Consider the following 12,800-nt stretch of genomic DNA (forward strand, 5'->3'; position numbering starts at 1 on the left):
AGTATGCAGAACAGACCTATCTTGGAGAACATGTGTTAATAGTGTGGGTCCTGAAGGGATGGTTAGTCAAAGGGTCTCTTAGCTCTAATTCCTTGGCTACAGGGAGTTGACTCAACTCTGACATCCTTCTCACTGGGTTCCTCACGTGGAAGGACTATGACAAACCCCCTGAGGCTGCTTATGAGTTTCCACTTGACCAAAAGTTGACAGAAGGATTTTATGAAAGCTCTCACAGAATTACAGCTGTTCAACTGAAGGTGTAAATGAGACCATTGTTTCTTTTCTTTATCGTCTTTTTGTGGTTGAACAAATGATTATCATTTCTTTATTTAGGCTCCCCCCCCCCTTGTGTTTTTCTTAACAACGCAGTCTTGGTTTTAAAATTTTTATTCCTCCTAGTTCATTTTTTATTATCTTTTCTGAAGACTGCTGATGGCTCTGACAGTATGGAAACTCAACAGTTAAACTTAATTTTGCTTCCTTTACCAAGCCTGACTTTTTTTTTTTTTTAATCACACTCCTTTAAAGCCCTTCTTGGGAAAACATCCAAGCTTTCTCTCAGGCAGTGGATGAGTTCCCCATGGCAATAACTTGCTGTCTCGGATAAAGAAGTCTGAAGAAGAATTTTAGCAGCATTCATTTAGCAGCATTCAAATGTGAGGAAACAGACTTGAAGGAAGAGACAAATGCAACTCCAGAGCCTGGAATTACAGTGATTTGGGATTAAATTGAATGATAGTAATAGTGGTTTGCATTGCTAAAGATTCAAAGGAGGCCATTGTCATTCAAAATTAAGGTGTGTTTAATGAAAGAACAATCATACTTCTTTTCAGGTGGATCTAGGAAGGTCCCTAGTGTGTGGAGTTTGACATTGACAATTAGTTTGGGAGAGGCAAACCTAGTTGCCAGGCAGAGAACAAAAGGCTGACATTCAGTTTTTGTTATCAGCGTTTGCGGTCTTTGATAAATATAAAAAGCACTCTGATACAGTTTGTAAAACAGAGTTACGGCAGTAGATGAATATGCTCATCTTTGAAAAAAAACATAATAAAATCTCAAAAAAGAGTTTATGTGGGCACCTGGGTGGCTCAGTTGGTTCAGCATCCGACTTTTTAAAAAAAATTTTTTTTTAGTTTATTTCTGAGAGAGAACGAGCGTGAGCAGGGGAGGGTCAGAGAGAGAGAGAGAGGGAGACACAGAATCTGAAACAAGCTCTAGGCTCTGAGCTAGCTGTCAGCACAGAGCCTGACGCGGGGCTCGAACCCACGAAGCATGAGATCATGACCTGAGCTGAAGTCGGACACTTAACCGACTGAGCCACCCAGGCGTCCCAGGGTCCGACTCTTGATTTCGGCTCAGGTCACGATGTCACGGTTCCGTGAGTTCGAGCCCCACATCGGGCTCCGCGCTGACAATGTGGAGCCTACCTGCTTGGGATTCTCTCTCACCCTCTCTCTGTGCCCTTCCCCTGCTTGTGCTCTCTCTCTCAGTCTCTCAAAATAAATAAACTTCAAACAAAAAAAAAAGTATATGGTGTAGGTTCATAAATAAGTTACCAAGAATGACTTATGTTGTGGTTTGGGAGGAGGTGGACAAAGGTGGAGGTCTTCTCCCTCTTTCTAAGGACGTATGGAAGTCTCAGCAGAAGCTTATGTTGTGCCACTTTCTCTGAGATTAAGTGACAATAATAAATACTGGAAGTTGTGTATGACCCCAAGTCTGATCGTGTCTTTTCCCTCAGAAACCTTCAGGCTTTGACATTTGGGTTTCTCCATCATCTGGCACTTGCTTATCTTCCTATACTTAATTCCTGCTACTCTGTTCTCCAGCTACACAGTTGTTAACCTTGCTTAGTAGAACATAAGCCTCTTGGGGGTTTTATGTATCCCCTGTGTGGACCTCACAGTGCCTTCCTTGCTCTTAATAAGAGCTCGATAATGTCATGTTTACCAGGTTCAAGGGCTCGGTCTTTGGCTGATACTGGCAGAGGTGTCCTCATTATGTCAATTTTATGAGTTGGGAGCGTGGGAGGCTGGGCGGGGCGGGAGGGCCGGGGCTTGCTTTGGGAGAGGAGTTCACACCTTGGCATCCCAGTGGTTGAATGGCGGGGAAGCACCTGAGTAGCTGGGGAGCGGAGGCTCCTTGGCTGGGATGAGACACATCCGTGAGGCAGAAAACCTTTACGAGTCCCCTGCAAGATCCCCAATGGGGCCCTAGGATGGAGGGATATGTGGGCACGCATGACCTTGGATGAAAACAAACACAGTGTCACCCATTTGTAAGCAGATGTAAGGGAGGAAGAGCTGGCGTCGTTTAACTCTTGTGCTATTATTGGTGATGATGATGATCATGCTGACAATTAAAAAGATAATTGTTTTCCTTCTTTTAGTCACATAGAAAAGATCACCACGTGGCAAGACCCCAGGAAGGCGATGAATCAGCCCCTGAATCCTATGAACCTCCACCCTGCTGCCACTCCCGCCCCAGCACCCCAGAGGTCCATGGCTGTGTCTCAGCCAAATCTCGGTAAGCCCGAAGCTTTCACCTGGAGGTGAATAAACAAGGGTTTGGCCCAGGAGCTCAGAAGCAGCTCTGGTTGTCTCGGAGCCTCCTCGTGCACCCCAGAGAGTTCTTGGGTGTGTTACGCTTCCTCCACTTCTGCCTTCTTTCTTGGCCCCTTTTCTACCACCTCGCACTCTTGCTGCCTAGGTTTACACTACACTTACGGCATCTCTTTCAATTGTCTTTATTGGAGTTTTTTGAAAGTTACTTAGGCCTCCTCTCATTCATCCAAACTAAGGCAAGTTGGGTACACACCTCCATTCTGTGAATTTGGTCTCTGAAGACTGCCAAAGGTGCAATTCTGGCTTCAAATCCCTTTTCTTCCTTCTTTTGTTATTATTATTTTGCATAATGTGATTGACACCAGGCTTGGTGCTTTCATGCCTTATCTCATTAAACTCACAACAACCCTACAAGAAGTGATAACATTCCCATTTTATGGATGAGGAAACTTTCCCAAGGTCATACCGCCTGTGGATAGCAGAGTTTGCAGTTTGAACGGAGGCTGCTCTGACTTTAGAATGCATTTCGCCTTTACGTAATCTGCAGGTGGCTTCTCAAAATACCTGCCCCAGGACAGTGCAGCTCACTCTTGACTTCATTTAGAATGCTTAAATGTGGGGGGCACCCGGGTGGCTCAGTTGAGTTTCTGACTCTTGATTTCAGCTCAGGTCGTGATCCCAGGGTCCTGCGTTGGGCCTTGTGCAGAGCGTGGAGCCTGCTTAAGATTCATTCTGTCTCTGTTTCTCTCTGTCTCTGTCTCTGTCTCTGTCTCTGTCTCTGTCTGTCTCAGCACCTGGGTAGCCCCAGTTAAGCATGTGACTTCAGCTCAAGTCATGATAATCATTTGTGAGTTCAAGCCCCATATTGGGCTGTCTGCTGTCAACACAGAGCCTTCTTCGATCATCTGTTTCCCCTTTCTGCCCTGCGCCTCCCTCTCAAAGTTAAAATAAACTTTTATTTTATTATAAATAAAATTTATTTATAATTATTATAAAAATTATAATAAAATAAAATAATGTATTTTAAAAAATACATTAAAAAAGCTTCCCTCTCTCAGGGCACCTGGGTGGCTCAGTTAGTTGAGCATCCAACTTTGGCTTAGGTCATGATCTCGTGGTTCAGTGGTGTGAGCCCCACGTCAGGCTCTGTGCTGACGGCTTGGAGCCTGGCACCTGCTTCAGATTCTGTGTCTCCCTCTCTTTTCCCCTTCCCTGCTTTCCTTCTCTCTCTCAAAAGTAACTATTACCATTAAAAAAAAAAAAAAAAAAAGATTCTGTCTCCCTCTCTCCCTCCCTCTGTCCCTCTCCCCACTTGTGCATGCATGCTCTCTCTCTCAAAATAAACATTAAAAAAAAAATTCTCTCCCTCTTCTCACGTGAGAGCTCTCTCTCTCTCAAAAAAAAAAAAAAGAATGCTTAAGTGTGATTTTAGAATTGAGAAAAGATTATTTTCTGCTAATTGCCTTTACTTAAGAAGAGGTAAAATTCTTCACTAGAGACAGTCAGATGTGAATTAATACACAGCAGCAACAAAACTAATTAGCTTCTGTGGTAGGCATTTTCCCTGCTTCCAGAGGCTAAAAATAAGTGGATACTTTTAAGGTCTTATAAAAGATGATGCCATTTTCAGATAACTTTTCCATTTCAGATCAGATATCCAGATACTGCTTTATACACAGAATAGTTAATTTTAGAGTGAAAAGAATCTCCAGTTGGATTTTTCAGGAATGAACAGGATGAAAAAGGGAGTATTATTCCCAGACACCTTCCCTCATGCTGTGACTTAGCCAAAGGGAGCATGAACTCAAGTAAACCCGAGGCAGCGTCAAGTAAATATATTGTCTGTTCTTCCAGGAAGTCTGGATCTACCATTTTTAAAGCTTGCAGATGTAAAATATATCCAAAAAGCAAGCGACTTGGAATAACTTCTGTTGTGTCCCATATCTAAAGGGCAGATCAAGGCAAGTGGTACAGATGCTTCTACCAGCAGCGGTAAACCAAAACTTCCCATGAGTCATTCGTCGCAAATATATAAGAGCTCGAATAGAAAGCAGTTGCAAGTGTAGTAAAGAAACCACAAATTAGGTAGCATTAGACTAGTTTCAAGGTTTCTTTTAGCCATTTAGCTTTCATTAAAAATTCTGAAGACTGACTATTAAAGTATTGACTTTAATTCTGTAGTGCATTATAATTGGAGAAAGTCTTTCATGGATTTAGTTAAAAAAATGCAAACACTTTTTCAAAGCACTGTTCAAAAAGTAAGTTTTTCTCAGGTCCCCATTCCTTTTTTTAAGAATTTTGTTTATTTTGAGAGAGAGAGAGAGAGTGTGTGAACATGAGCAGGGAGGGACAGAGAGACAGAGGGAGAGAGGGAATTCCAAGCAAGCCCTGCATTGTCACCACAAAGCCTGATGTGGCGCTTGAACTCATGAACTGTGAGATCATGACCGGAACCAAAATCAAGAGCCAGATGCTTAACTGACTGAGCCCCTCAGGCGCCCCTTGAACCCCCATCCCTTAGTCCTGGAGTCCTCTAGTGCTCCCAGTCATGGGTATGTGTTTCTTCACACGAATGCTGGTGTATTATACCTCCTGTTGTTCACCTTGCCTTTCTGCTTCTGTATCTGTACATAAAGAGTTGCCTTCTTCTTTTAAAAGATTTCCTAGTAGTCCAACATATTAATACACCCTAATTTGTTATTTAACTGGCAGCCCCACCTGATGGATATTTAGGTTGTTACTAGTGTGTTGCTAGTACACACAATGCTGGAATGAATATCCCATTTATGTTGTATTCGCCTTCATTTTTAAAAATTGTGCAACGAGTAGAAAGTGGACTGATTAAATTAAAAGGAACCTGAATGCTTGAAACTTAACAATGAAGGAGCATGTGGGTCAGCCTGTTCACGTGAGCTACCCCTCTCCCCACAAAAGCACAATTCCTTTGTAAAGCATGTCTAAAGAAATTGTAATCTGAATGTCGGAAACATGCTTACCTATTTTTGACTTAAAATACCTTACTTTCTAGATTTCGAATAAGTTGAAGCAGCCTGGTTTTTTTCCTAATAATATTTTCATATTTATCCATTACACAGTATGTTACTAGCCTGTACCGAATCAGATGTGTCCTAAAGATGGAAATATATAACAGGGGGAAAAAAAAAGAAATATAACAGGAAATGCCAAGTGAGCACCAAAGACTGAGGATAATTTAGAGAGTCATAATATGGTCCTAATAATAAATTATTTACTCAGAATATGTTATTTCAAGCTACATCTCTATCTGTAGTTCATAGTCTTTATTATCAGTCTTTAAAAAATATAAAGAGTAGATCCTTCTCCTTTTTAAATCTAGAATTTTTAGTCTTTTTAATATAATGTAGCTAAGAACTAAGTGAACTTAAATTTGGTGTTTCTCCTTTATAGGGAGGTATTTATGTACTCGTGAAAATGTCAAAATAGAGTTATAGTATTATGAGATGACAAAATTAGTACCTTTTATAAGATAATTCTATGCATTTCTAGAGCTGTGATATAATCTTTGACATTGCTAAATGCATTCAGAAATAAATCTCCTTTTATTGGGATTCTGTTTTACTGTAGATTAGGTATATGAATTTTGGGAATCAGACTGTTAGAATATGAAACCTGGCTCTGCCATTCCTAGTTTGATGACCCTATTAAATTACTTAATTTTGCCTTAGTTTTCTTATATGTAAAAGAGGATTTTTATTACAATATGAAGAGATTATATGAGTTTATATATATAAAGTGTTTAGATGTGGTGCTTGGCACATAACAAGCTGTAATTATTTTATTCTTATTACTAACATTATTCTTTGTGGAAGGAAAACTTTTATTTTACACTTTATTCAGCTTCAGAATGTTAGATTTGAAGATAATTTCATTGCTCATCATAAAAGCTCTCAAGAAACATAAAAAGACTTATTTTGGGCGAGTTAGAGTACAAAGTACGAACACTGTTCATTACTTTCAGTGAGGATAGCGCCCTCTGGTGGAAGTGTTTCAGCACCCCCCCCCGCCCCCACCCCCGAAGCTTATCTGTAGATACCTTATTTTTTCAATGCATCTATTACTGAAATGTAATTTACAAGTCCAATAATATTTTAATCGGTAGAGAAAAAACCTGTCACTTAAAGGCATCCTGAAGTACTTGAGTGACTTTGTAAAAATGGAGCAAACTTTTGTCAGGCTGCATCAGTATCCAGTGAAAAACCATCTATGTAGAATGGCAGATTTGTTATGTATCTAAACTCACTGACTTTCAAATGCCTAGGTAAAATGAAATAGACTCTGCAGGAGAGAAATGCAAAATAAAAAAAATTTTTTTTTTTTGCATTTTATTTCAAATAATCATCCCTGGCTTGGTCTAGAGCCAGACTTAAATTTTTGTTTTTCTATCTGCCAAATTAAGTTTTCTGTCAGGTTTTGTCCTATTTGATTCTGTCTGAGCACTTGGGTGACCTTTGCATCTCAGTCCTCAGAGATGCCCACTGAATGGAAGAAAAAAGGAAGGCCTTGGAGAATTTCAAAGAGTAAAAAGGAGAGATTACCTCTGGGTGGAAACTATATTGTTTGAGGGCCCACAACTTGCTTAGAATCCCAGCTTTTATGTAACAGCAAAGGGAGAAAATGATTATACATATGAAAGTTGATTTTTTTTTTTTCATAACACAAAAGGACCTTGTATCTTTTAAATGTGTTGTTGGTCTCATTAACCGTTATTAAAACCCACTAAACTTTTTGAAAGTTGGGAAAAATGAAATGGGGGAAAAAAGGAGCCTCACAGGCCCTAATCTAATTTATAGGACAATTGGGGACTGCTAAGGAAATCAGTTAGGGTGTTAGGGCGGTGATAGGTGTAGAGTGGAGGCAGGGGGCCTTTTGGTATAGTGGTTGACAGGAAGAACTTGGGAGTCCCAACTGAGTTTCTCTTGGGTTAGACATTTACTAGTTTTGTTGTTATCAGCCTTTCTGAGTCTTGCTTTCTTTATCTGTAAAGTGGTGATAATGAGAGCAGAATACCTACTTACTGTGATACCTACCTCATAAGAGTCGTCTTGAGTACCGAGTACTAGGCATAGAGAAAGCGCCCGAAGAAGTCTGTCCTTGTAACTGTTAATGTTAGCCGGTAGCCTGACTTCCCCACACTTTTCTGGCCTGTGTGTACACAAGGAAGAGGCCGTGGTGTGTGCCCTTAGAAAGCGTTCCTGGTCCTCCCTCAGGAAAGCCCAGCCCACAACTTGGATAGTTTAGGCGCTTTCGCTTACACATTGCGAAAATAATTTTGTTGACCCCACACAGCAAGCAGTTGGGAGAAGATGAGGAGACATAAACACTCGTGACCCGGCTCCTTCTCCATCAGATTGTTAACAGGGAGCTTGTGAAGAGCAGGCACACTCCAGTTCCGTGCGAAGGACCTTTCCCTCTGGACGCGCGTGCCAGCGTCAAGGTTTTTCCCGTTCCTCAGCACACAGATACTTGAATCGTGCGGCAACTTAAAATATCCCCATATTTTAAACTATCACTGTCAAGAGAAAGTGAATTTTGCCCTTTTGGTGATAATCCTAGTGATCATAAACCATGGTGTGCTAGGCTCCTGTCACACATTAACAGACCGCTTTGCTGGAATGAGGCCCCGACCTGGGGTGCCAGTATCCTCCCAGACAGAACAGGAAAAATAAAGACTGTATAACAACTTCACCAGACTGCCAGCCCTCGCCGGTTCAGAAACTTTTGGTAAAGTGCAGCCAGAGTGTATTTTTAATGCTATAGGAATTTTTAAAATATCACACACACACACTCCCTCTTTGAAGATGTGCCGTCCACCAGGCGAGAGTCAAAGTCCTCCAGGTCTGTCTTGATCTGTACTTCAAATTATAAACACATGGGTGTGTGTTTTTCTTTTTTGCAGGGCATGCTTCTCAAGACAAGATGGAAAATCTTGTGTGTGCTCAGTTCGGTAAATTGGCTTATTCTTCCCTCTAGGAAGTGTACAAAAGCACTTAAAATCATTTTATCAGCAAATGAAATAGCTAAGGGACACTGTAGCCTAGTGTTGCTTAAACCATGTAGAAAGGTATCCTAAGGTTTGCTAAAAGTGAGATTTATATGTAGGCTATCTTTTTTTTTTCTTTTTCCAGTATTTTTTTTTTCTTTTTTTCTAATCAAATTTATGTGGTAAGTTCATGGCAGACACATCTGGCTACTGTGATTTTTTTCCCCCCCCAGCTCTGATAGTCTCTCTACTTTTGGAACTCTGTGGTCTCTGGAGCATAAATTAGCCCAATGTGCACAAGCACAGACACACAAACCCAAAGACAAACTGGAAAACCTTCACACTTCATGGGAGGGAGTGGAGTGATAAGGCAGTGGTAGGAATGTGGTGATAGAAAGCAGGTGTGTATGACAGGGAAGGAAGGTCAGTGGGCACGGGGAAAAAGGGAAGGGGTTCTGGGTAAAAAGGCTTTTTTTCTTGATTAGAAAAAAAGAAGGAATAGCTTTCTAAATACCTAAATACTGTAGAAATCATTATTTTTGTCTTAGATTTGGAGGAAGCCATCAACTGGCGAGATTGACATCTAATCAACATTGTTGAAGACTGCTCTTTCTTGGAGTTTCCAAAAAGACATTTGTTACAGTTTTTTTTTCTTTTAGGTTTTTTTAAAAGATATGTGAAATGAGGTCTAAAAACATAATTATGTAAAAAAATTTTTTAAATGTTTATTTTTGAGAGAGAGAGAGAGAGAGAGATAGTGAGTGAGTGGGGGAGAGGCAGAGAGAGAGACAGAGAGAGACAGAATCCAAAGCAGGCTCCAGGCTCTGAGCTGTCAGCACAGAGCCCAGTGCTGGGCTCAAACTCACAAACTGCAAGATCATGACCTGAGCCGAAGTTGGATACTTAACCAACTAAGCCACCTAAGCACCCCTAAAAACATTATTAAATTGACTAATTCAATTCCTTTGTGTGATAAAGTGAGGTATAATAGTGTATAAAGAAATGAACTTTGTGTTTCCATATGTGTATTCCATTTCTCTTAATATGGATGAGTCTCTTATCTAGATTAGTACAGTTGACCCTTGAACAATGTGGGATGGGAGGTTGGGGAGCCGACCCAAATTCCACATGTAACTTTGGCTCCCCCAAAACTTAACTACTAATAGCCTACTATTGACCTGAAGCCTGACCTGCTAATGTAAACAGTCAACTAACACATATTTTATATGTTATAATATTATTTGCTGTATTCTTACAATAAAGTAAGCTAGAGAAAAGGAAATGTTAGGAAAATCACAAGAGAAAATACATTTATAGTACTTTACTGTAAAAAATAAGCATGTAAATGGACCCATTAAGTTCAAACCCAGGTTCTTCTATGGTCAACTACATTTATTCATCTGGATGAATTAAGGTGATAAACACCTGTAGATTTTATTATGTGAAATTTAGAAATTTAGATAGAAAATCTCCCCTTTGATAGCAAGTGTCAAGAGCCAGGAAAAATGTTTGATGCCACACTTTTCCTAAGAAAATATTCTTTAAGATAAAATTCCTACGAAGTACGCTAGATGAACACTTTGGAAAATTTTGTACACAAAGAAGGGTATTTATAACAGCACCACCCTCGAGTAAATGCCTGCAACACAAAAATAAGTGTATTTGTAACCATTAAAATAATAGTTACAAGGACTAGGTGGCACTTGGAAAACTGTTTATTATTTTAGTCTAATTTTATGAAGCAGAAAAACATTGTTTATTGTGAACTTTAATTTTGTTTTTTCAAAAAAAAACTGTTTAGTTTCTCCTTTCCCACAGGCTTTGCTCTCCATGTGTGTATTTCTAGCCCCTAGCCAAGTACACTATGCATCACAGGTGCACCACTTTGTAGAGTTAATGTATTAGGTATATCAATTACATATTTTTGAATGTTAGTAGTGATTATAGTAAGCCTTTTTGATTGGGGGTGATTCCCTTTATTTTCTCTGTAATGTGGTTATATTACTTTTATAATAGGCTAAAGGAAACAAAAAAAGAGAGAACCATTTTATGCCTTGAGCTTTTTATAGAGGGATAGGAGGATGGGGTGTTGGGAAGAAGGCTCTAGGCCCCTTGTGCAATCCAGACAAAACCATGAATCCTTAAGATTCTGCAGTTGACTGAGTCTGCCATTAGCAAACAAGGACTTCCCTAGTCTCTAAGATCAGTGTTTCTCCCAGCAGGGATCCAGCTCTAACACTAGGAAGACCCCTTAGGGGCATGTGTTAAACAGGAGTCTTCAGAATCCGGTCACCCGATTGCTCCTTAAAGAGCAGCCATGGGCTGCCTCGAATAATGCCTGGGCCCCCCACCTCTGGGAAGTACTGTTTCAGATGATGTAGATTGGGGTCTGGGAATGGGTGCTGTCTTCAGGTTGCCCAGGTGCCTCTGGTCATCAGCCAGGTGTGGAAGCTGCGACAGAATTGTGTGTGTTATATTAGCATGGTGATTGGAGAATGCCATAATGACAAATGGCCGAAAGCCACTCAGATGATCTGTTCTTTAACTTGATTATCTGAAACAAACTCTGAATATGCTCACCAACTTTTTGACTGGGTTCGTTGTCCAAAATAGACATTTATTATGGCATTAGCATCTGTCATCTGGGCACTTGTTGGTGTTAGTATACGCATGAGCAATGGGTACATGAACGCTGAAGCCACTTTGCAGAGAGTTTTGACTCCAGTCACACCAGGTAACCTTAAAAAACAAGGGAATACATTGTGCTTTGGGATCCAGATTATTGAACTGTATTGTCTAAATTCACTCAGTAAGTGTGTAAGCTCACCTTGAACTTCGCTTGCTGAGAGTTGACCAGAGAATCAGACCTCTGCAGGGCTAAACTCCTAAAAAATTCTAGACAGGCACTTCCTACCCCAAAGGAATGTAGAACCTCTTAGGAAGGAGGTAAAGGCAGGGTCAAGCTTTTCCAAAGTCTCTGTGTGTATTGCCTCTATTATTTAATTATTTTTAATGGAGTCTAACTTCTTCACCAAGCTGTGGGTCTTTGTTGAGAGTTTTAAAAATAATTTTGACAGTTTTTGTAGTATCTGTTGGCTGACTTCCAATAGTTTGCCCTCAGGCGCTTCCTTGTTGTGGGGAATTTCACCCAGTTAAAATTTGAAACGAAGGGATTCCGGGATGGTTTGTCCTTTGGCCACTTGTTCCAAATTAATAAGTGCTGAGTGACATTTGGACACTCTTCTTTGATCTCTTTGGGGTGCCTGGTGATGTCCCTGCCTGTGTGTGATCATCACCTCACCCATCCCATATCAACTGGAAGATTGATTTCTTCTTCCTTTCTGGAAGTCTAAATTTGTTCCCTGGGTGTTTTGCAGTTGCTGGTGGTCAGGGACAGCTGTTCCACCTTGCTTGACTCTGAATAATTCTCTGTGATGAAGTCAGCAAAATAACTGTAAGAAGCCAAGAAAACAAAAGGCTTCATGGTCTCTTCTCATTAAGTGCTGAAGAAAGGAAGATCACCCCCTCTCCCTGGTTTAAAAAAAAATCAGGAAAAGATGAGATCCTAAACATATTTGAGGCAATAAGATTCAACAGTGTTCTTTCCCCATATTATATAATTATTCTTTAGTCATGTAGAACAGCTGATCAGCAGAAACTGAAAAAGTAAAAAAAAAAAACAAAACAAACAAAAAAACAACGCTGTAATCTGACCATTCAGAATCACACATTTTCTCATGTGCTTTTCTTTTTCTTTTTCAATGTAAGTGTGAACAAAAAAGGTTGGAAAATCTTTTATATTTTTTGTAGCTTATTTTTCATTTAAGATACCGTATCTTTCCATTTCAATTAATATTTTTCTACAGTATTTTTTGATTAGCTGTTTTTATTGGAAAAGTAACACAAAAAATTCACACAGAATTTACCAAAGAGTATTCATGAGAAGTAAGTCTCCTTCACACCAGACTTCCAGCCCTTCTCTCCTTTTCATCGAAAACACTGCTACCAGCTTCCTGAGTGTTCCAGAAATACTCCACATACATATGTATGCTTGGGTGTATATGTCTTTTTTAAACTTAACATATCCTAGAGAGCTTTCTAAATCTGTACTTATAGATGTATTCTTTATTTGCCAGGAATATATAATATTCCACTCTATTGATGTACCGAATTTATTTAAACAGTCCCCTATGCTGGATATTTAGATTCTTTTCTGA

The 12,800-nt window shown here is 40.0% G+C and overlaps 1 protein-coding gene across 1 annotated transcript in view; it reads left to right on the forward strand.

Moving 5' to 3' along the window:
* WWTR1 (WW domain containing transcription regulator 1) overlaps positions 1–12,800 on the forward strand; it is a 140,554-nt gene that overhangs the window by 81,046 nt on the left and 46,708 nt on the right. The window contains exon 3 of the mRNA XM_039241024.1: positions 2,390–2,526. Within this exon, the coding sequence (XP_039096955.1) occupies positions 2,390–2,526 (137 nt within the window). The remainder of the gene's footprint in view (positions 1–2,389; positions 2,527–12,800) is intronic.

The sequence above is a fragment of the Hyaena hyaena genome, unplaced genomic scaffold (genome assembly GCF_003009895.1).
Source record: "Hyaena hyaena isolate Hyena2069 unplaced genomic scaffold, ASM300989v1 scaffold_186, whole genome shotgun sequence".
Taxonomy (NCBI): domain Eukaryota; kingdom Metazoa; phylum Chordata; class Mammalia; order Carnivora; family Hyaenidae; genus Hyaena; species Hyaena hyaena.